Source organism: Typopeltis vanoorti, chromosome 1 (genome assembly GCF_054136105.1).
Source record: "Typopeltis vanoorti isolate ZY-2024b chromosome 1, IOZ_Tvanoo_1.0, whole genome shotgun sequence".
Taxonomy (NCBI): domain Eukaryota; kingdom Metazoa; phylum Arthropoda; class Arachnida; order Uropygi; family Thelyphonidae; genus Typopeltis; species Typopeltis vanoorti.
The window spans coordinates 113,687,678-113,712,880 of record NC_143549.1 but is presented as its reverse complement, the minus strand read 5'-3'; the positions used below and the strand labels follow the sequence as shown (position 1 = coordinate 113,712,880).

The 25,203-nt window shown below is 37.5% G+C and overlaps 1 protein-coding gene across 4 annotated transcripts in view; it reads right to left on the bottom strand.

Moving 5' to 3' along the window:
* The window catches only part of Zw10 (Zeste-white 10 kinetochore protein), a 215,599-nt gene that overhangs the window by 4,004 nt on the left and 186,392 nt on the right, over positions 1-25,203 (bottom strand). For all 4 annotated transcript variants that reach the window (XM_090392861.1, XM_090392885.1, XM_090392868.1 and 1 more), the window contains one exon: positions 15,682-15,953. In XM_090392861.1, coding sequence (XP_090248987.1) covers positions 15,682-15,953 — 272 coding nt within the window. The remainder of the gene's footprint in view (positions 1-15,681; positions 15,954-25,203) is intronic.

Sequence of the window (25,203 nt, the reverse complement as noted above, 5' to 3'; positions counted from 1 at the left end):
GCGTGGTCAATCTGTTATAACAGTTAACAGTCAGAATACACAAACATCCTACTGATTCCAACCTTCTCAAGTGCTATTATGGCAACACAGTTCTCATAATCTTCCCACTGCATGTTAACTCAAACAGCTAGACAGCTCTGTACTGATAAGCAAGCAAATGTTGGCTGCACACAGCATGTGAGGACATGCCTCTCTGTAATCCTGTGAGAATACAGAAAGTGATGTTGTGAAAGATGAATGGTTTGCAGAGAAGGTGTAATTCAGGCAAAATATAACAAAATGTGTAATTCTAGATTAATTACATAACTGATATTTAAATACACAATTACACATTTTGTTATATTTTGCCTGAATTACACCTTCAGAAACTTAGGGATAAAGAAAAATCAAGCACTGAATAAAGTTTGCTCTATGTATGAAATGAAATGATGAACAAAATTTATTCAGAACAACAAGAAGCCTCTTCTTTTGCTATTCCAATAGTAGATTGAACCAAAAAAAAAAAGCTATGGAAAAAGATCACTAATTTTGTTTACAAAAGCTATAACACTAGAAATATAGCATACATTTCCTATCCAAATCTACTGGCTGCCATAAAGTCTATGAAACAAATATAAATGATCTGGTGAGAGATTTAGAACCACTGAAGGAATCTGCACAGATCTTGGGATCAAGATTCAAAACTTTAGGTATCTGCTTATGCTGATGACTTTTCTTGATACAAAATTTTGTTTATTAAAAGTGTAAGGCTATAATACTAAGAATAGAATGTACATTTCCTATCCAAATCTTCTATCTGCCATAATATAAATCATCTGTTGGGGAGATTTAGGTCCACCAGAGGATTCTGCACAGATCCTGGAATCAAGACTCAAAATGACCAGTTTGGTTGGCTAAGTGGTTAGCATATTCGCTCTCCAGCCAAACGATTGCAGGTTCGAATCCTGCCTACAGCAGGTGTTTGTGATTATCTGTGAAAATACTAGTAGTTGTGGTGGGCAGTAGATGGTGTTGGTGTAGGTGATGCAGTTTGCTTAATTGGTGGATTGAGTGGTGGGATGGAGAGTTGTAGAGTAGGTGCCCTCCCTCGATGAGTCTTTGAATTCCTTGGAGATGTTATGTAGTGATGATGATGATAATAATAAAATCTTGAACTTCTTGATAAAGTGGATGTAAATTACATAAATGGTTAATTTTCAGGATAATTTTCAATTTTCTGTAATATGTCTCTGGGAGACAATTTCAGTTATGAGAAATTACTGTTTTCTTCTTTGCGAATGGGAAAGTAGAAAGCATTCTGCCTTCTGTTAGATCCTGAATAAAGGAATCTTGCAAAGAAATCATTTATTCAGAATCTAACATACTAAACTTACTAATAAAGAGAAATACCTGCACATCAGCTGAAATCAAAAGTGAAACTTCTTCACTTTATGTATAAATTTGCAATTTTTATCTTATGTTCCATGTACTTTAATCTTTTCATCACTACTAGAATTAAATTAGAGAATGTCTTAAAGGAAGAATTTTGTTAATATTAATTTTAAGCCTCACTTAAGCTGTATAGATTAACTGTGAGTCACCAGATAGTTATTAAGTAATAATAATTCTTAGAAAGTATACAAGTACACGTGTCCAGCAGTAGCTTACACAGAATGTATGTTGACACGTATTCCGTGAATTCAAGAGCATAACAGCGTTGGGAAAGCAAGGGATGAACCCAAGGGATGAAAAGATATGGGTCGTGTGCATAAGGTACTCCAAAAAAGGGGGCGCTCTAACAAAGAATATAAGGGGGACGAATGGCGTATCGATTTCTCTTGGTGTATCGTTTTCCTGTTTGGTGGCTCGGAAGTTAGCGGAGTTTGCGTAAAGGGGGGGGGGGAGGATGAAGCATCTGTGCTAAGATAAGATGTCGGACAGCAGGCTTTCTTGAAAATGGAGAAGGATTCTACACAGAGCTGAAGGAAAAAAATTTCCAGTCTTAGCAGAATCAAGCCATTGCTGAGAAGTCCCATTGAGTTGTTCCTGAAATGCAAAGATTTAAGTCTGTTTTCGGCAGCAATAATAAAGATAGCGTAACCCCTACATTGGCATATGGGCAGCCAATAGACAAGAAGTAACCAGACATACACGTGGTGCTGAAAGATGCAGAAAATTTCGGTAAGGTGAAATTACTCTATTTTGTGTATAAAATTCATTAGAAGAGAGAAGATTGTTTGCAAATGTGAAATTAAGAACAGTATTCTAAAGAACTGTGTGGACAGTCTCTAATTAGAAAATTAACCTCCTTTGAGAGATTAAGAAGAATTGTTTGGAAAAGATTTTTAGTAATTGTATGTGATAGGATTAACTGAATGAGATCAGAATTGTGGATTTTAGTAACTGAGTAACGTTAGAATGTTTTTTTATATTATCTTATGAATAACATTACAGAAAGGAATTTTAGTTTAACTTCATATCATTTGCTATCTATCCCAGTATGCAGTTATTGTTTCGCATGCTTTATGATGTTTCTTAACCTTTGATTTAATTTAGAGCATGTTAACATCTTAACTCGAGTCTTTTCATTTAGTATTGAGTCAAATTAAGTGTATGAATTTTTTTAGTATTCTGTTTAGATATTCCAATAAACATGTCTAATTTACCTAAACCTGAGCCATGCCTGATTATGATTCCAAACTACCACTTATAAAAATAGAACCTATTTTGGCGGGAAGGAATTAGAAAGTGTATATAATTATAGATTTAGGTCACGACTGCAATAATCTGAATCTATACGGCAGTGTTAAAGTAAAATATTGTGTGTAAGAAAGCCTCAGAATCTAGTATTGTCTCCCTGAGCAAGGATCCTTTTCTGCTATAGGATACTGGCTGGCGCAGCAAAATATAAATTCGCCAGTATCCGAAGAGGAAACAATCCTAGATGTAAGCATATTAGGCCCGATACATGACAAAGTAAAATAGCGATAGAAAGATAGAATAGGAAGAGATAAATCAGAAAATATAGAGAAAGTAACGACATAACAATAGAACAGCCGGTAGGATTTTAATTGAATAAGGTTTTAAATGAGAAAGGATTAAATCAAGAAACAAATTTATCAAGTGAACAACTAAGTAAGTATAAATCAAATAAATCCATAACAATGGCGCAGTTGGCAGGATGTGAGTAGGGCCCCTAAAATTTAAGGTTAATAGGGAATAATCACTATAAGTTGGTCTTGGATTCGTAACAGACAGTCAGGTATTTGTTGGAATATCAGAGAGTGTGAAAAAGGGTAAATTATTAAGTTTGTAAGATGAATACAGGTATGTCTCAACCATCAAGCTCAGATTTAGATGACTCGGAGTTTTTTTACAACGATTGATTCCCTACATGTGTTCCCACAATTCTCTGGAGAGGGAGATGATTGTGTGCACACATTCTTTAAACACGTCAAGGAGCTCATGGGCCGATGGAGCGACATACAACTCCTCATGCTCATACGTGGAAGGCTAATAGGGAAAGCGAAGAAAATTCTTTGCTCGCAACCCATCCTAAGAAGAACCCTGAGATACAAACAATTCAAGGAAATTCTGATCTCTGAATTCTCCAAGAAGGGAGGAATTGTTCAAGTACTTGGCAAGCTTTACAAGTGCTTCCAAGGAAAAGGGGAGAGAGTCAATTCTTTTCTCAATAGAATATTGACTCTCACCCGAGAAATGAGAACCTCACCAGAGGATCGAGACCACCTTGAGTGGGTAGCACTCCAACAATTTCGAACAGGCCTCTCCCATGAACTGCAAGAAAGTGCACTCCAGAAGGAAGTAAAAAGCCTCGATAAATGCTATGAGGTAGTCAAAGAAAGAGAGAGAATATTAGGGGACATGGCACAGATCACTGATCTAAGAAATTTAATATTAGAAGTCTCAGGAGAGGGGGACCCCCAAAAGCAAATCAAAGCATCAGTTGGCTCCAAAAATCAATACTGAGGGAAAGCTCTGCAAGATGCAGAGCGTGAACCCCATAGAGATGCAAGATGAAAAGAACCTCACCTTAGTTGAAGGTTTCATAGAGAATATCCCTTGCAATTTCCTCTTAGACACTGGAGCACATATTTTGGTCATCCTTCATTCGCTATTCAAAAAACTAGGCACCCTGAGTAATGATAGCTTGGTTGAACTTCAACAACCCCACAAAATCATGGGAATTGCCAGAGTCGAACTTTGTTCCACCACAAAAATTAATGTAAACATTTCCATGCCTTGTTTCCCCATAAGCGTTATGAACGGACTGATAGTTCTCCCTGAGATCTCAGGCCCGGGCACCAAATTGTGCTGGGATTGGACTTCTTGAGAAGAAACCAATTTGTGTGCAACTTTGTTAACCAATCACTGTCACTCTGTGGGAGAACTTTCAAACCTAAACTCGCTCCCGACAATGTAAGCAAAATATGTGTAACTAGGTCGGTTGGGGAGGAAGATCAGAGAGGTGGAAAGAGACTTGTGCACAATGCTCTGAAGTTGCATGACTCCGATCCCATTAAGGAGGAGCTCCAAGAATTTTTTCAACTAGTGTATAAGAGATATCCCCAGGTATTCACTGAGGGAATCATCTCCTTATCCCGCACAAACATGGTTGAGCATACGGTGCAAGTCACTTCAGAGACACCGATATATGTTAAGCAGTACAGACACCTTTGAAACACCTAGACAAATTGGAGAAATTATTAATGGAATATGAAAAGGCAGGAATCATTGAGAGGTCAAATTCCCGTTGGAACAGCCCGTTCATTCTGGTTGAAAAGTCAAACGGAGACCTAAGGTTCATGTTAGACCTAAGGGAAGTCAATAAAGTCACTAAACCAATCGACTTCCCTGTATGCACGATAGAAGAGTTACTGGTTGGGCTGGAGGGAGCAAGAGTGTTTTCAAAATTGGATCTGAACTCTGGCTACTTTCAAATTCCCCTCAGGAAAGAGGACAGGCAGTATTTTGCTTTTACCACAAAGTGGCAAAAATACCAACTGTGCCGACTTCCCCAGGGGGCAAGGAACTCAGCTATGAGTTTTCAGAGCCTCATGAACACCGTATTGGGTGACGCCCTGGGTAAAGGAGTCTTGTATTTCCAGGATGATCTGTTGGTTTACTCATCCAGCCTGAGAGAACATAAGAAGTCTTACTGAAGGTTCTGGACAAGCTTAACAGGGCACGTCTATCTTTGAAGTGTTCTGTGTCAATTCTTCCTAAAGTCAGTGGAATACCTGGGACATGTGGTCAATGAAAAGGGGATAAAACCCTCCAAGGGTAATGTTAATGCCATACTGGAAGCCTAGCCCCCCCCCCTCCACAGTACGACAAGTCAGGAGGTATATGGGTATGGTGAACTTTTACAGAAAATTTATCCCTGAATGCTCCAAGTTAATGGATCCCATCGTAAAACTAACAAAAAAAGGGGGAAAATTTTGTATGGGGGGGGGGAGCAGCGTGAGGCCTATCATGCGTTGAATCAGGCTCTGACTAGATCACCAGTACTCTCATACCCTAAGTTCGGTTCAAACCTTTTCCTAGCCACTGATGCCTCTAAAGACACCATTACGGCAGTACTGGAACAATCAGAAGGAGATCACTTCAGACCAATTGCTTTCATAAGCAGAAGGCTATCCCCCTCTGAGAGAAACTATTCCGTCATTGAGAAGGAGGCTCTGGCACTCATATACAGCCTCAGAAAGTTCTGATATATATTACTGGGCCAACATATCATACTCAGGTCGGACCACAAACCCTTACCCTTCATTTCATCAATGTAGGATAAGAATCAAAGAATTGTGAGGTGGTCCTTAGAGATACAAGAATTCAGGGTAGAAATTAATTACATTCCTGGGAGATCCAACGTTGTGGCTGACTGTCTAGATGTTTGGATCCCAGCCCGTGTGAGGACTCCTGCAGTGATGAGGAAAATATCAACCCTTTGCTATTGATCGAGAGAAAGAAGAAACCGCTGCCCCTCCAATTTCAAAGTTGGGAGAAGTCTGAAATAATAGAAGCCCAGAAATCAGACCTGATGTGGGGAGGGGGATATATGAAAGATTGAAAAAAGGGGAAAGCCTCTCACACAACCAAGTGTTCCATAATACCATACATATGGATGAAGAAGGGCTTTTGTTGTCAAAACAAGACATCACAGGGAGGTGGAAAGAAAAAATTCTGGTTCCTAAAGTCATGATTCCTTGGGTAATGTACTAGTTTCATGATGCGGAGCTAGCCGGACATCAGGGTCCACAGAACCTGGAAGAGGGTGATGGACAGATACCTATGGAAGGGCATGAGAGAAGATATTGAGAACTATGTGTCATCGTGCCATGTGTGTCAACAGAAATCGGTCATTTCTGGTAAAGCACCACTGCAACCGTTCGCGCTCCTCTCACGACCATTTCAAGCTGTGGCTATGGACACTGTGGGACCCCCTCCCCACTACCTCAAAGGGAAACAGGTACATACTCGTCGTGATCGACATGTTCTCAAGGTTTTCCAAAGCCACAGCCATGAAGAATCAAACAGCAAAGACCATGACAAACAAGCTCTTCAAGCTGATTTTATCTAGATATGGAACTCCTGAAACCCTTTTGTCAGACCAGGGTACCAACTTTACGGCTGAAGTAATGCTCCAACTCTGGAAATTATTGGGAATAAGGAAACTGTTTACTACCCCGTATTACTCCCAAGAAAATGGGATGTGAGAGAGGATGAACTGGACTCTGAAGCTCACACTCTCTAAACTAGCAGAAGGGTGGGTTTCGGAGTGGGATTCCCATCTTGCGCACACCCTTTTCGCTTGCAGGACCGCTCTCCATGCAGCAACAAGGGAAGCTCCTGCTGTTGTGCTCTACGGATTTGAGCCCCCTTTTCCCAATGATTTCAGAAATTCAAAGGCAAGCACTGGATTCCCTGACATCGATGAGTACTTGAACAACCTCATCAAGGAAAACAGGCTGGCACGAGTTGGTGGAAGAGTCAAGTAATGTGTGTTCCCAACGTGCCCGGGCTTATGCAAATAAATTGAGAAAACACAAAGACTTAAAACTAGGAAACTTAGTCCTATTGGAGCAGAACTCTGGGAGAAAAAAGGGGGGGAAATTAAAGGGGAGGGGATGAAGCATCTGTGCTAAGATAAGATGTCAGACAGCAGGCTTTCTTGAAAATGGAGAAGGATTCTATGCAGAGCTGAAGGAAAAAAAAATTCCAGTCCTAGCAGAATCAAGCCGTCGCTGAGAAGTCCCATTGAGTTGTTCCTGAAACGCAAAGATTTAAGTCCATTTTCGGCAGAAATAATGAAGATAGCGTAACCCCCACGTTGACATATGGACAGCCAATAGATAAGAAGTAACCAGATGTACACATGGTGCTGAAAGATGCGGAAAAAGTTCAGTAAGGTGAAATTACTCTATTTTGTGTATAAAATTCATTAGAAGAGAGAAGATTGTTTGCGAATGTGAAATTAAGAACAGTATTCTAAAGAACTGTGTGGACAGTCTCTAATTATAAAGTTAATCTCCTTTGAGAGAGTAAGAAGAATTGTTTGGAAAAGATCTTTAGTAATTGTATGTGATAGGATTAACTTAATGAGATCAGAATTGTGGATTTTAGTAACTGAGTAACGTTAGAATGTTTTTTTTTATTATCTTATGAATAACATTACAGAAAGGAATTTTAGTTTAACTTCATATCATTTGCTATCAATCCCAGTATGCAGTTATTGTGTTTTGCATGCTTTACGGTGTTTCTTAACCTTTCATTTAATTTAGAGCATGTTAACATCTTAACTCAAGTCTTTTCATTTAGTATTGAGTCAAATTAAGTGTATGAATTTTTTTAGTATTCTGTTTAGATATTCCAATAAACATGTCATATTTACCTAAACCTGAGCCATGCCTGATTACGATTCCAAACTACCACTTATAAAAATAGAACCTATTTTGGCAGGAAGGAATTAGGAAGTGTATATAATCATAGATTTAGGTCACGACTGCAATAATCTGAATCTATACGGCAGTGTTAAAGTAAAATATTGTGTGTAAGAAAGCCTCAGAATCTAGTATTGTCTCCCTGAGCAAGGATCCTTTTCTGCTATAGGATACTGGCTGGCGCAGCAAAATATAAATTCGCCAGTATCTGAAGAGGAAACGATCCTAGATGTAAGCATATTAGGCCCGATATCTGATGAAGTAAAATAGCAATGGAAAGATAAAATAGGAAGAGATAAATCAGAAAATATAGAGAAAGTAACAACATAACAATAGAACAGCCGGTATGATTTTAATTGAATAAGATTTTAAATGAGATCAAGTAACAAACTCTTTAAGTATAAATCATATAAATAAAATACCTAACACTTCCCATTTCCAATGAAATTAATAAAAGAAGCAATGGACAAGGGAAGAACTCATCATTCTAAGTTCAACAAATGTTGTTCTTCATAAAAGATTAGTGGATCCAAAAGTACCCTTACCAAAGCTTCATTTTTTTTTTAAATGTGGCTCCAACACATGAAAGGATATTTGTAAACCTATTGTAGAACTTCTACTGTGGGTTTGCTAAGGATTTTTTTCTATTTTTTTTATTAATTTTATACATTTCTTTAATTTTTTATAAAAGAATTATAAAGAAAAAAAAACAGCTTTTTTTTTACAAAAAAAAAGCTATTAAAAGTTGGTGAATAAGGAAAAAAAGTAGTAGAGTAGAGCAATAATAAGACAAAGACAACGAAAATAGGCAGAAGCATTGAAAATATCAACTGCTGATTCTATGTTATTTTCGACCATCTAAACGTAAGAAAATGGATATAAACTGGGGATTTATTGGCAGAAGGATTTTAATTGATACTAAGTAAGAAATACTAACGAGTTTCGCCAACTTAGCTGTTTGGCTTCTTCACGGTAAATAAAAGAGATACAAAACAACTTAAACTGTTCATGAAGGATTGAACCGAATAGAAGAATGCGTACATCAAATGCATGGAGGTGTATGATGTCAACTGTTGTTAAGCAGGAATGTTCTGTAATTAGCAGCAAAATTTAACTCTGGTGTTGAATCTTGAATGGAAAATTTTATTTTTAAATTTGATTTATTCAGGATTCAACAAGAATTGGAAAACAATTAAGAGATACTTGAGCTTTAGTATAGAAACCGATTGTGAAATGGGTATACAGAATGAATAATTTATATAATGATACAAAGCATGAATCAAAAATGGCAATTATTCTGTGATAAGAATTATGTTTTAGTTAATTGTAACGACCATAATAAGTTCTATGTGAAACATATATAATCTAAAGTTCAAGCTGCTTGGGGAAGCATTACGCTTGTGGCAGTGTAAATTATCGGAAAGCGGCACATGCTCAATTTCGCAGAAGACCTAAGAAAATGCGGTGACCCGGATGGACTAGCAGGAAAAGAAGGTGAGTGTCGGGCGAAGATTCGTAAGAAAAAAGAGGGCGCTAAAGGTGCGAAATAAAAAGGGTTAGCCCTCATTGCAGAAGGCTTTTTGATCGTGGCACTTTTGCCCTTGCTCGAGTCACGACCATTTGGTTTTTGACCTGCTCTTCTTGGACGAGCGGTTCTATTTCGCCTCGTAATGGATCCAGGATAGCCCAGATGTTCTATATCGGCAGCCGTAGTTCCTGTATTCGTGACCACAATATGGAATAGGATCACCGGAAACAACCAGACCAACATGGACAGATCACCAGCCGTGCTGAAAGGGGCAGACGAGATGTACACCATGTATGACCATGTGCATAAAGGTAATTCTATGATGTTCCAAACTAAGTTTTCAAGGAAGGAGAACCCAGTACCGTATGCAGAAATAGGCTATCTTGGTAAAGTAATGTTTTATTCTTCCTTATGTTAGAAGAGAAGCATGCTGCAAAATAAATGTGAATTGCAGTTAAGTATTAGGTGTGAATGAACATTCTAGTGAGGAACTTTAGGTGATTAGCATTAACTGCAAAGGTTTAGTTCTATAGGTATCTTTGTCTCAGATTGTGAATTAAGTAGAGAGTGTGATAATTATGATTTGTAGCCTAGCCTTTAACATAGCTTGATAGGATAAATTGAGAAGATAAGAGTTTTGATATATGTATTGTGTACAGTCAAATGAGTGGAATATTAAAAGGAGCCTATGTGAAATTTCCAATTAAGTTCTAAATATCAATAATAGCTCCTCATCTGAGTATGACTTTAACCTAATAGTGAGAATGAATGTAACTATATACAATTTAGTGATCTTAATAAATGTTCTTTATGTTTTAACCTGAAATTAGCCTGTGCATGAATTCAACTCATCGCTCATAAATTCGGAACCTAATGCGGAGAATAATTGAATATTTAGGCCACGATTGCAAACATCGAGTATAATTAGTTAGATAATTAGGTGCTGGAGGATAAGTGTAGGGATAATCACCTCTGTATAATTTCTGAGAGAAGTTCCCTGGTTAAGGATTCCTCCTAACCTAAGAATACTGGCTGGCACAGCAGAACAAATAAATTTGCCGTATCTGATGAGGAAACAACTCCAGACAGTAATTACAAGGGACTTGTCTCCAACAGGGAAATAAGCCCTTTGTCCAAGAGTTCAATACACGTGGTTACTCTAAGTAGTTGGCCAAGTAGATAGATAGCCTTAGCAGTTTAGCACCATAGCTTGTGTTAAGATAGAATTATCAGGGTAATCAGTTTAAGGCAGAAATAAAGTAAATCAATAACACAAGGACGAGATATTGAATATAGATATAGAATGAAAATAAAGAATTGAAGGTAGATATTGAAAGTAAAGAAACTGAATAAAATATAAACACACATAAATATAACACTGGCGTGCTTAATGATCTTATGAGGGTCTTCCAAATTTCAGCTAGAAACCCTCTTCCCTGAAGATATTACTTCTCTTTTCCATCACTGCCTGAAATCTAATTTTTTTCTTATGGAATGAAACGATTTACGAACAATTAACAGGCCTCACAATGGGCAGCCCCCCCCCCCATGTGCAGATCTCTTTATGGAGAAACTGGAAAATGACATTTTGTCTCAATTAGACCCTAAACCCACAGTGTGGTGGAGGTACGTGGATGACATTTTTATTGTATGGAAAAACACAGGAAAAGATCTTTTTTATTTTCTTACCAAGATCAACTCCTTCCATCACAAAATAAAGTTCACTTTGGAACTTGAGAAGGACAAACAATTACCATTCCTGGATACTTTAATTAAGAAACAAATGGATGGACATATCAGCTTTGCAGTCTCAACCAACACAGATCGATACTTGCACTTCACATCTTCGCACCAGATTTCTCAAAAACTAAGCATCATGCACAATGCTAAAAACTTGATCCATAAGATCCCCCCCCCCCAACAACAACAACACGCCTCAAGCCACATGAAATATGAGTGACTTTTAAACCTTTAAAGACTATCCGCCAATTTTTAAGATCTTCAAAAGACAGTCATGCCTTCTTCAAATATGCCGGTGTCTATAACATCCCCTGTTCGTGTGGATTAAATTACATTGGTCAAATTTCAAGAAGTTTGGAAATTAGAAAAAAAAAGAACATATAGGAGATGTATCAGAGACGACAATTCTGGGTTAGCCCTTCATTTCTCAAGGACAAACCATACCATACCATCGAATGGGACAAAAGCTCCATGCCCTATTTAGAGGAAGATTTCTGCTCCCGATACATAAAAGAAACCATAACAGTCATCCGTTCTAAACACAACTTCAATAGAAACCAAGGATTAATTCTAGCTGATATTTGGAAGACCCTCATAAGATCATTAAGCATGCCAGAGTTAAATTTTGCTGCTAATTACAGAACGTTCCTGCATAATGACAGTTCACATCATACACACTCCATGCGTTTGATGTATACATTCTTCTGTATTTGTAAAAAATACAATTGTATCGGTTCATTCCTTCATGAACAGTTTAAATTGTTTTGTATCTCTTTTATTCACCCCGAAGAAGCCAAACAGCTAAGTTGGCAAAACTTGTTGGTATTTCTTACTTAGTATCAATTAAAATCTTTTGGCCAACAAAACCCAGTTTATGTCAAATATCAACTGCATTGTGAATGGAGAACCTATAGAACAAGTAAAACATTTCAGCTACTTAGGCATGATTTTTAGTGAAGATGGCAAATCGAATATGGAAATAGACAACAGAATCAACAAAGCTGGTATGGTAGGAAGTCAACTGAATAAATTTATATGGAATAAGAGAGAAATTAGTCGAAACACTAAATGTATACAAGACGGTGTTTGAGCCAATTTTAACTTATGGATCTGAGTGCCGGGTTAGAAATAAACACTTGACCAAAGACTAGAGACCGCAGATATGAGAGACCTAAGAAAGATTAGGGGCGTGAACAGATGTTTCTCTGCCCAGGTGGGCAGGAAAAAGACCCAGAGAAAGACCAAGATATAGGTGGATTGATACAGTAAAAAGTTCCTTAGAAGACAGAAATATAAGATCTGATAATGTTGGAGTCTTTTCAGGTAACAGATTGATTTGGAGAAAAATTGTAGAATAGGAAGTTAGTGGTGATATAAGTTTTTCATGTAGTACTATCATATCCTGTACACTCCCATCAAGGATACATGTCAGGAATTTGATGATGATGATGAATATTTAAATCAATGATTATCAAAACTAGGCTAGTATAGCACCAAGGAACATTTCACAAGAATGTAACAGAATTTTTCATACTATCTTAAAAAAAAAAAAAAGAAAGAAAGAAAAAAGAAATTTGCAGATGTAAAATTTCAGTCTTCAATGATATTTCTGAAAATGGAATTTTGTGAACCTCACCGCCTGCTTACTAACTGCTTATTAATATCCCTCCTCTTAATTACCTGCATATGTGTGTGTGTGTGTGTGTATGCGCAGAGAAGTAGACTGCAATTTATGAAGCAGTAAGCTCAGATTACAATTTACATTTTTGTATTCATATATAAATAGATATTATTAGGAGTGTTTATAGCTTACACCTCCCTACCGGTCAATGTGGATGAAACAGTGACACCAAATTGCACTTCTTATCCATGTTATTCAATGGGTTTTAGGACTTCGTATCCAAATTTATCTCGACGTCTATAGATGTCATGGCCAGTTGGGGGGTTAAACAACATGATGGCACTATAATTCTAGATTTTTTTTAAATAGTAAAATAAAGCAGAAAGAAAAACATAAATATGTGACCAGCTGTCAAATTTGTCAACTGTAACAGAAAATTATAATCAGCTAATCAAACAGCAGGGGTCACTTAAGGGTCAATGCTACATAACCTGATGGAGACTTCTACATGGCCTTTTAAAGAATGAGGAAAACTGACCAAGACTTCTGACTTAAAGCCCAATCCTTACCTTCTCATGGTGCACTCCATTAGCAGATATCTATTTCACTACTTAACGAACAATGATAATGGGCTGGAAATTTGGGATTTACCTGACCAAACTGCATTCAGTAATGGCTTCAAGAACAAAAAAACTGATGGTATGACAAAATGAAATGTGATGCCAGTTGGAGCATCACCCAAATAAATAAGGCTGCTTTTTTGTGTGCTTGTTTAAATCAGGGGAAAAAAAGGCTAACAGTGACAATTCAGCCCCTGGAACAAACTCCAACTCAAGACAGGCACAATAGTGTACATAGTATCAACAGAAAAAAGTTGAATTAACTACAAGATGTTATAATTCAAGCAACAATGATTAGGGAAAGGAAGTAGTAGCAATAGTATACAACTCCAAGTGCAAGGATTATCTTCTTGAATAGCAGGCAATTTCAAGGAATGATGTGGGAAAACATCAACATGGAGAATTGGACAATGACTTATTTGTGCCTATAGTTCCACAAGGTTATACTTATGAAAAAGAGGAGGAATTTTTTGAGTTATCAGAGAAGGCAGCTGAGATATATGTAAGAAAGTTTTTAAAAGAATTGAAGTGGAGCAGCTCTTGGGGGTGAATGGATGACTCAAATATACAAATATTATTTAACATAGAAAGAAAAAAAAAGAATATCAAAAGTTCCTAGTCAGTAAATTAACATGAGCTCTGAGAGAGAATGCATAAACAAATGTAAGAAAGCAAAGGAATATGTAAAGTTAGCTAAAAAAGTTATGGATAGACTGGCAAGAATATAGAAGATAAATATCAAAAAGGTGAAAAAACACACTGACGGTTATTGAAGAAGCTTAAAAATGAAGGAAAGAGTACAGTAAAAGGAAACAGACATGACAATAAAGGCAACATGGAAACTGAAAATATTCTACATGTCTGAGTATTTACTTTGAAACATTGCTAAATTAAACCAGAAGTGACAAGACAGTGGTAGAAAATATTCAAGAGGAATGCATTCAAGAGTAAATATCTATAATTGAAGTAGAAAAGCCCATCAAAAATCTAAAATGTGGAAAGGTAGCTAGAGTGAATGATATTCAACTAGTAATGTTCTGGAAGGCCCCGAATTACAGATAATTGAAGTAGAGCTCTCAGAGTACCCATCTATAAAAATGGAACTAAAAATGAATATGAGAATTATAGAAGTGTTCCAGGTTATACTGAGTGTTGCAAGTTATGCAAGTATATTTAAAGCTAAGAAAAACTGTGAAGGGGAAACTTGCATAGGAAAAAATTGAGTTAAGGCCAAATAAGAGTTGTCAGGATCAATTTTTTTTTATCTTTCAGATAAAAAGTTGAAAAGTTGTGAGAATACAAAAAAGATCTACATTTATTATTATTATTAGATCACACCTCCAGGGAATCCAAAGAGTCATCGAGGGAGGGTACCTACTCTCAATTCTCTCTCTCTCCACCAACTACAATGAACTGCAACTACATCAACGCCATCTACCGCCCACCGCTAGTATTTTCAGACAATCACTAACATCCATGCCCACGGCGGGATTCGAACCTGCAGCCTTTTGGCTGGAGAACGGATATGATTTAAGTTTTGTGGATCTGGAAAAGACATATAACAAGGTGTGAAGAGAAAAGCTATTTAGAACACTAGCCAGTATTTTGTAACTAAAGTGAATAACTGCCATAACAACTTAAGCATGAAAATCAGAAATAAAAAAGATAAAAATTATGAAAACAGGCAGAAACATTCAAAACATAATCCACATCTCGAATGGAGGCCCAAGAATGTGCTAACGCTATTAGCATTCAGAATGTGTGAGCAGAGCTAATCTCAGGTGATGAGGACTTAAACAGAATGGAAAAAGAAAGATTAGCAAAGCAGCTATTTGATGCCAGGATGGTAGCAACAAGACATATAGGAAGATCAATATCTAGGAATGATGCAGTTTGACGTGCATTAGAAGACCAAAATATAAGATCTGATAATACTGGAGCTCTGACAGATAACAAACCAATTTTTAGGAAAATTGTTGACAGGAATAACATTAGTAATAATATAAACTTTTCATGTTGTTTGTACTATCATAGTATCCAGTATGCTCTTAAGGGTACATATCGGGAATCTGATGATGATGATAAAACAGCAAATCATTTTCTTAAGCTTAATTATCCATGTACTATAATTATTATATTATTATCAGTAATATTTTATTATATTATATTATAATCAGTAATATTTTCCTATGCTTAATTATTCATGTACTAAAATCAGTAATATTTTCTTACAATGAATACTCCAGGACTTTCCCTCAAAAGATTTCCAAGTAAAGAATCCAACTGTGATGCTACTTCAGCAGGAATATCTTCCAAGGATGAAATCTGTGATATAATCTCTTCAAGACATGTATTCAAAAGAGTTCCCATGGCTTTGTAAAAAACGCTGTCTGGAAGTACACCCAACCAAACTTTTCGCAGTAATTTCAGATGGCATAAACATTGCTGTAATGCTTTCTCAGCCTTTGAAATATAATCCTTATCACTTGCTATACTCTGAAACACTGAAAAATTAATTACAATTATTTGATTCATAGAATAAAATATCAAGAAAGAGCTACAATCAACTCTTTCTATAGCAAACCACTATAGTGAATTAACTCACTACAAACTAATTCTTCAATCATCAAAAATTCCCAGCTAAAACCCTATGGGGATCAGCAACTGTTTTTTGCCATTTTTTTTCTAATAAAAAAAAAAAAAAAAAAAATCTGAAGAACCACACTTCAGCTCAAGCTGGGGGGAGGGGGGGGTTGAGAAACAGAACAGAGTGGAAAGGCGTTTTATTAAAAAAAATATATACAGGTAACCCTCGTATAACACGGTACTTATACAATGCAGTTTCGATATAACGCAGTCTACAAATTATAGTAACCCTTGTTCAATGCGGTACTTATACAACGCGGTTTCATATAAGACGGTCTACAAACTGTAGTAATCCTTTATCTTTTCATATATTTTTCAACGCGTGACTTAAAAATCAAATTTTATCTTCGTTAAATTTGTGTCTGCCAGTATCACACATGTAGTTATAAGTAGTGAATTTATATTAGGGGAAATACCCTTCAGCATACATGTACGTCAATTGCTTACCGTATAGAGTATTTATTGTTGAAAACTGTCTTTGTTTTCTGTCAGGAAAGCACATTAAAAATCATAAGTGTGTTAATCTCAAGCTGAGCACTTTATTTTTTGGTGAGTTACATACAATATGTAATGCTTTTTTTTATGTAAAAACAAATTATTTTTATAGTAATGGCCACTTAGAGCGCGTTTGTTAATAGGGATAAACCCACCCACTGTAAACTGCCAAGATAACAATTGAACAAGACTGAAGATACATTCAGTTTCGATCAGAACAGGAGACTCGACCTTTGCGAACTTCTTCATAAATGCTCCAATCTCTTCAATAGTGAATTAATACTGACGGGGAAAGAGATTTAAATGAGGGGGAACCAGTACAATTAATAGATGACGTCGAACCACATGGTGGGGAAAGTTCTGCCAAAGATTCTGATTGTGATGAATCCGTTAAAGAATTCAGTTTAAAGAAATTAGCAGAAGGATTGAACTTGGTGTGAAAGTTATTTTATGGATAATGATCTCTCAATGGAGCGCTCCGGAAAATTCAAGAGACAATTGGATATTTGTTTAGCTCCATATTATGAACTTAATAAAAAATTGCAGTATAGTGGTAAGCAAGGTCTTATTACTGACTTCTTGATAACTAAACCAGCCGAAGTATGCATTGAGAATTATACTAATGATGTCCAAGAGATTTCAAGTGATGGCGACGTCCGGCCACTTGTAAATAAAGAACATCTACAAAATGTTAGTTTTGAAAAGAGTGATGACGATTAAAATATTCACTTTATTTTATTTTGCCTAAAACATTTATGCATTATGTGCAATGAAGTCTACGTACAATTTATAATTTTTCATAATTTTACACTATGTATTTGTTTCATACTTTGTTTTTTTAACTTACATGAATTACCTGAATTAAATAAAATTTGTTTTTGTTGGATATGTCATTGTTTATATAATCTTAAAAAAAAAAAACAACAACAAAAAACTATTTCTGAACCTAACCCTACTTTTTTTTTGTGATCTGAGTCTCGCATAACGCGATTTATATAACGCAATATTTTTGTGGAACCTATCATCTGCGTTATACGATTGTTACCTATATATATATTGAAATAATTTATAAATAGTGAAAAATCCTGGCAAACATCAATTAGGTATGAATTATGTGACTTTTGCTGCTGAACGTCTTGAGCAAGTGCTTCAACATCAGGCAAGTATGTAGTCATTTTCATCTTTAAACATTTTGAGAGACTTGCGCTGTTCAGATGGTTTCTTGATTTATTTTTTAATACAGTTCATGTTTGAAAATATTTGCTTGCAAAAAGACATCAAACTAAAAACTAAGAGCAATTCAAACACATATATTTTAAAATTTATATAGATGTCCAGTAAGCTACTCCATGCATCAAACACACAATATTATTTTGTTCCTATTTTAACTATTTTATACTTGCCACTGTCGCAATGATTAACCTTCGACACCTTGCAGTAGGTGTATTTTGCTCGTAATGCACAGAAACTAAACTGAGGAATGTTTGCAGCATGTGCTTGTCATGCATGCAGGCTAAAAGTTAAAGAGATACCAGTTATATGTTCAAAGAGCTGCATGTTGCTGATCCCTGCCTATAACATCATGTTTATGCTAAAGAAAATTATAACAAATTTTGCAGTAACAAACTGTTTTGATCAGTAAAAATTTATCTAGTAGAGTCAACTGTAATGCATCACATTTAGTGTAATCATAAGAGATTTACAAACTAATATTAAATTATATATGAGTAAAAGTATGTTAAGAAGAAAATACTCAGCAATTCCAAATAAGGAATCATAAATCCAGTAATGGTGGTAGTGGAGTATTTGATCCACTTTCATATCTTGGAAATTAAGATGTCGATTTACAAAAAATAATTAATAGTGGTGACAATTTAAACAAATTAATTAAATATACTAGCACCACATATACAGTTAACACACAATAGCAAAAAAAAAAAAAAAAATTATAACAACTGATTAGTGCTGTCAAAAGATTTTTCTCTTGGTTATAAATTAAATTAAAGATGCCAAGAAATTATCTTCATAACTAGATTACTTGTATGTAGAGACTTGCTTTGCATTGTGAAATACTAAGGCAATTATTGTGAAGTCACTAGCCTCTATACACAAGGAGCCTAGTTGTGAAGATACTTCCCATGCAAACTTTGCTTATACTTGGATAAAGAATTAAACAAGAATATAAATTCTTGACATCATTAATTTAACTGATTAGCTATCATAAACCACTGAAAAGTGCTGGCTGAAAGCCCATAGCTACAATTACATAGTGCTGCACTCAGTGGCGGCTTGTGGCTTGAAATCATGGGGGTGTTGCAACTTTCAAAATATACATACACACTGTAAGTACAGTGTATGTGTTTGGATAAAATATCAAAATAATGGTAAAAATTAAATTCAAAAAAAATTAAATATGAAAAAATATTGTTTATTATCGATAAAATTATACCAATTTACCAATAATACCTGTATAACTGAGAGGAGACCTCCACATAGCCTTTAAAGGAATGGAGAGAACCGCCCAGGGCTTCTGACCTAATGTTCAATCCTCACCTTCTCATGGCGCACCCTGTTGGGTATCTACCTGGATACTGAATGAACAAGGATGGGCTAGCAAATTGGGATTTAGCCGACCAAATTGCATTCCTATTGGCTTAAACCAAAATACAAAATGATGGTACAACATGACAAAATTTCATGTCAACTGGGGGCGTCGCCTGGTTAAACAAGGCCCCCGTTGTTTTCGCCAGTGAACTAGGGCGAATAGCGAAAAGTCAGCTACTGGAACAAATCTGAAAACACACCTCAACTCAACATCACCAGAGTTAAAGATCAGTACTATCTGGTTAAACAAGGCCCCCGTTGTTTTCGCCAGGGAACCAGGGCGAATAGCGAAAAGTCAGCTACTGGAACAAATCTGAAAACACACCTCAACTCAACATCACCAGAGTTAAAGATCAGTACTATCAACATAAGAAGCCTGAATGGCAAAGAAATGGAGCTAGATGAGGAATTAGATAAGTACCAGATCGACGTAATAGGGGTGACTGAAACAAACAAACAAAAAAAGACAAAAACTGGTGAGATCTATCTGAGCAATAAATACAAAATCTTATATTCAGGCAATGACAATCAAGGAAAAGAAGGGGTGGCCATAGTATTCAACACTAAATGCGGGGCTAATTTTCTTGAATGGCAGGCAGTCCCAAGTAGGGTGATATGGGCAAATATCAGAATGGGGAACTGGACAATGAGACTTATTTGTGCCTATGGTCCCACAGAAGGTTCTACTAAGGTAGAAGTGGAAGAATTTTTTGAGGCTCTAGAGAAAGCTACTAACACAATGAAAAAGGAAAAGTTGGTCCTTGGGGATCTAAATAGCAGAGTAAGAAATGATTGTCAGACATACAAAAATATTTTGGGAAAATTTGGAGAAAAAAGTGCAAAGCTAATAATAATGGCAAATACCTGTTGGATTTTTGCTCAGGACAAGGACTGGTTATTACTAACACCATGTTTCAACATAAAAATGTGCACCAATTCACATGGAGAGAAGACACAAGGAATAAGAAAAGTCTCATTGACTATGTTATTGCTGATAGTGATGTTTTCTCCATGGTGCAGGACACCAGAGTGTACAGAGGATTTGAAATTGGAAGTGATCCCTATTTAGTCTTGAGCAGGATAAAATTGAATTTCATGTTGAAAAGAATAACATGTAAGAAAGTTTTAAAGCGAATAAAAGTTGAGCAGCTCATAAATGTGAACTGTAGACTAAAATACACAAAGTTTATTGAAAAAAAAAATGAAAGAGTTGAGAACAGGAATCAAACCTTGGAGATTCAGTGGCAAGCCTTGAAGAAAATCCTGATTGATTCAGCTAGAGAGGCATGTGGTGAAGTTGTCTGCTAGCACAGAACAATTAGAACTTCATGGTGGACAAAGGAAGTTAAAGAGGCAGTGAAGGAAAAGAAGAAAGCTTATCAAAAGTTCCTGGCAAATAAATCAGCTTGTGCTCTTAGAGAATACGGAGACAAATGCAAGAATGCTAAACACTGTGTAAAACTAGCTAAACAAAAGTCATGAGAGGACTTTGGCAAGAATATAGAAAATAACTATCAAGAATGTGGCAAAATATTCTGGAGGTTGTTGAAGAAGCTTAGGAATGGAGGAAAGAGTGCTGTAAAAGGAGTTAGAGATGATAAAGGTGACATGAAAACAAGAGAAAAAGATATCCTTGAAGTATGGAGTAATTACTTTGAAAAACTGCTAAATGAAACAAGCAGTGATGACAGCACAGTGGTAAAAAACACTGACCAGGCATGCAGTCAGGAATACATATTCATACTTGAAGTAGAAAAAGCCATCAGAGGCTTGAAATGTGCAGCAGGAATAGATGATATTCGACAAGAAATGCTGAAGTATGGTGGTATAAAAGTCTTACAGTGGCTGCGCTGCATAGTTCAGAAAGCCTGGAGAGAGGGACGAATTCCTGATGATTCAATAGAGCTCTCATAGTACCCATATATAAAAAGGGAAATAAAACTGAATGTGAGAATTACAGAGGTATTTCCCTACTGAGTGTTCCTGGTAAGATTCATGCACGTATACTTGAGAAACGGTTGAGAAGAATTGTGGAAGAACAAGCTGGATTCAGGTTGTCAGGATCAGATCTTCACTTTATGACAAATAGTCGAGAAATCATGGGAATATAACAAATTCTTTTTCTTCTTCTTCTGCAGCTTCTCCCACTTAAGTGGAGTCACTGTTGATGATGAGTCTCCTCCACATCCTCCTGTCTTGGGCTGTCACCACATCCAAGTTCTTCATCCTGGAGGGATGAAGAACTTGGATGTGGAGAGATGGAGGGAGCTGGTAGAAGTCCTCTTCTACCAGCTCCCTCCATCTCTTCTTTGGCTGCCCACGCTTCCTCTTTCCTTGTACATCCAACTGCATGACCCTTCTTCCCACATATTCGTCCTCCCTCCTCATCACATGACCAAACGATCTCAACCTTGCCTCCTGTATCTTCGCTCCTAAGTTCATAACTTTCACTGTTCCCTTCACATAGTCATTTCTCAGATGATCCTTTCTGGTCACACCGCACATCCACCTAAGCATTCTCATCTCTGCTACTTCCATCCTGCTGATGTATTTTTCCTCAGGGCCACAGTTTCTATAGTATACGTCTCACTACTGTCCTATAGATTTTGCCTTTCAGATTGATCGGCACCCTCTTATCGCATAACACTCCAGCCATCTCCCTCAAGTTCCACCAACCCGCTTGTATCCTGCATCCTACTTCCTTCTCAGCTCCTCCATTTTCTTCCACTGTTGAACCTAAGTATCTAAAATCCCTCACCTTCCTGATGACATTTCCTTCCAGCATAGATCTGTCTCCTGGCTGCCACCCACTGTGCAACACATATACTTTGTCTTACTTCTGCTCAGTCTCATACCGCTCTCTTCCAGTACTTTTCTCCATCTTTCCAGTTTAGTTCCCGTTTCATGTCTTGAATCTGCACAGAGCAAGATGTCATCTGCATACAACATTGTCCAAGGCGCATCTTCTCTCACCTCCTCCATCACCAACTCTATCACAATGTTAAACAGACTTAATGCTGACCCTTGATGCAAGCCAACTGTTACTTGAAAACTTTCTGTCTGTCCCAGACAGGTCCGAACACTTGTCTTCACATTTCTGTACATCTCCTGCACCAACCTGACATATTTCTCCAGAACCTTCTTCTCTATCAGACACCTCCAAGACTTCTTGCCTTGGCACTCTATCGCATGCTTTCTCCAGATCAATAAATTCCAGACGTAGCTCCCGTTGTTTCTCTCGAAACATTTCCATCATCTGCCGTAACCCAAAGATAGCATCTGTTATTGATCTACCAGGCATGAAGCCAAATTGTTCCTTTGCAATCTCCACCTCTTTCCTCAATTTTCCATCAAGAACCATTTCTAGGATTTTCATTGTGTGGGACATCAACTTAATTCCTGTGCAATTTTTACAGTCTTGTGCATCCCCTTTACCCTTGTAGACGGGGACAAGAGTACTCTCCCCCCATTCCTCAGGTATATTTTCCTGTTGGCAAACTTTCATGAACAGGTCCCACAGCAGGTCAATTCCCTCTTCCCCCAGTGCCTTCCATGCCTCCACTGGAATCGTGTCGGGGCCCACCGATTTTCCATTCCTCATCCTCTTCATGGCCTCTGTCACTTTCACTCCACTGATGTTCTGCACCATCCCCCCCCTCAGAAGGCTGCCCATCTTCTCTCTGAGTCCTTGCATTTTCCTCATTCAAAAGTCCCTCAAAGTATATTCTCCATCTGTTTCTTATGTCCACATCCCTCCATAATACTCTTCCTTCAGCATCTTTGATCTGCCTCACATGTAAGATGTCCTTTGCTGCTTTATTTCTACATTTTGCTAGTTGGTAAATTTTTCTCTGTCCTTCCTTTGTTTCTAATTGATCATACAGATCTTGATATGCCATGGCCTTTGCCTGTGCCACAACTCTCTTGGCTTCTTGTTTTCTCTCTCTCTGTACTCTTCCACTCTTGACTCATCCCACTTCTGCTTTGCCTTCCTCATAGCTGTCACTGCCACTTGTACATTATTATTCCACCACCAACCCTCCTTCTGCTCTCTAATCATTCCAGATGTCTCACCAAGCACCTCGACTGCACAGCTCAGGATTACTTTTGAATTATGTTTCCACAAATCTTGTACACTTTCCAGTCCATCCGAAATCCTCTCTAACACCCTCTCCCCTAAAAAATTCCTCACACTCTCTTCTTTTAAGCGAAACCACTTAATTGTCTTCATACCATGGCTTCCAGAGGTTCTTACCTTCGATCTTATTTTAAAGTCTGTGCACAGCAGTCGGTGTTGCTGTGCCACTTGATCTGTTGGAATTACTTTACACTTTGTCACAACCTTAAGATGTTTTCTTCTAGTCAAAATGTAGTTAATTTGTGAACTGTTGTTAACACTCCTAAATGTTATCAAATGTTCTTCCCTCTTGTAGAAAAACGAGTTCACAATTGCCAGATCAAACGCTACTGCAAAGTCCACAACCCTCTCTCCTTCCTGGTTCATCATTCCCACTCAATGGCCACCATGTACCCTTTCACAATCTCTATTCTGTCTCCCTATGTGTCCGTTCAAGTCTCCTCCAACAATCACCATCTCATTTTCTTCCAGTTCCCTTATTTTTTCATCTAACATGTTCCAGAACTCATCTTTCTCCTCTGCTGTACAGCCAACTTGCGGGGCATATACACATAATACGACCACCCGCTCTTCTCCAAGACCCAATTTCATTCGCATGATCCTGTCGTTCCTTCTACCCACTTCCAGTACTTCGCCCTTCATCTTTCTCCTCTGCTGTACAGCCAACTTGCGGGGCATATACACATAATACGACCACCCGCTCTTCTCCAAGACCCAATTTCATTCGCATGATCCTGTCGTTCCTTCTACCCACTTCCAGTACTTCGCCCTTCATTCTGCCACACACCACAATTCCTACACCATTTCTTCCCTCGTTATTCGCTCAAAAGTAGAACAATTTATATCCATCTCCCAGTTTCTCTACCTTTCCCCCCTTCCACCTTGTCTCCTGCACACATAAAATGTCCAACTTCCTCTTCCTCATCATGTCTGCCACCTCTCTTCCCTTCCAGTCATGCTTCCAACATTCAGTGTTCCCACTCGCAACATCCTCTCCACCTGCTGGGCTCACTTCTTTAACTGCACCTGCCCTTGATGCGGTAGTCCTCATCCACTTCTCGCAGCTGTAGGGCGATGTGGCTGCACATCGCTTAAGGGGTACGCCCTAGCCCTTATATCATTTTCTCTTTGACTCATATCATAGCTAGCAGTGAAGTTTTACGACCAGATGCCCTTCCTGACATCAACCCTCGCCATTTATCCGGGCTTGGGACCGGAACCTATTGAGGCTAGCTTGCCTCCTTTGATGGCTGCATAAGATGAAATGACTTAGCAAGATAGGAAAGATTCACTCCTAGCCCTCGAATACTCTAATAGCATCAGGGGGAAGGAGCAAGGAGAGGAGAAAGAAGCAAAGAAAGAAGGGGCCGGACCAGTCTACAGAATAATATAACAGATGTATATTACATGAAGTAAGGCATGGTTCAGCATCTGGTACCTTGGGTTTGCCATGCCTGTACTCACTAAAATGAACCCTTGAGGTTCATGGGAATATAACAAAGATCTGTATTTAAGTTTTGTCGATCTGGAAAAGGCATACAAGGTGCCAAGAGAGAAGTTATTCAATACACTACAGTTATATAGTGTCAGTGGGGCATTATATCAAGCAATACTTAGTCTTTATTTGAGTTGCAAGTCAGCAGTTGGAATTGAAGTACAGGAAGATGGTTTAATGTTAAATCTGGTGTGAGACAAGGATGTATATTATCCCCTCTGTTATTCATTATCTATATGGATCACATTATGAAGGAAAGTGGTATTAAACATGATATCAAAATTGGAGATCTTAATGTCAGCTCTTTGTTTCATGCAGACGATGTTATACTGCTAAATAAATCCGCTACAAGTCTGCAAGATTCCCTGACTAAATC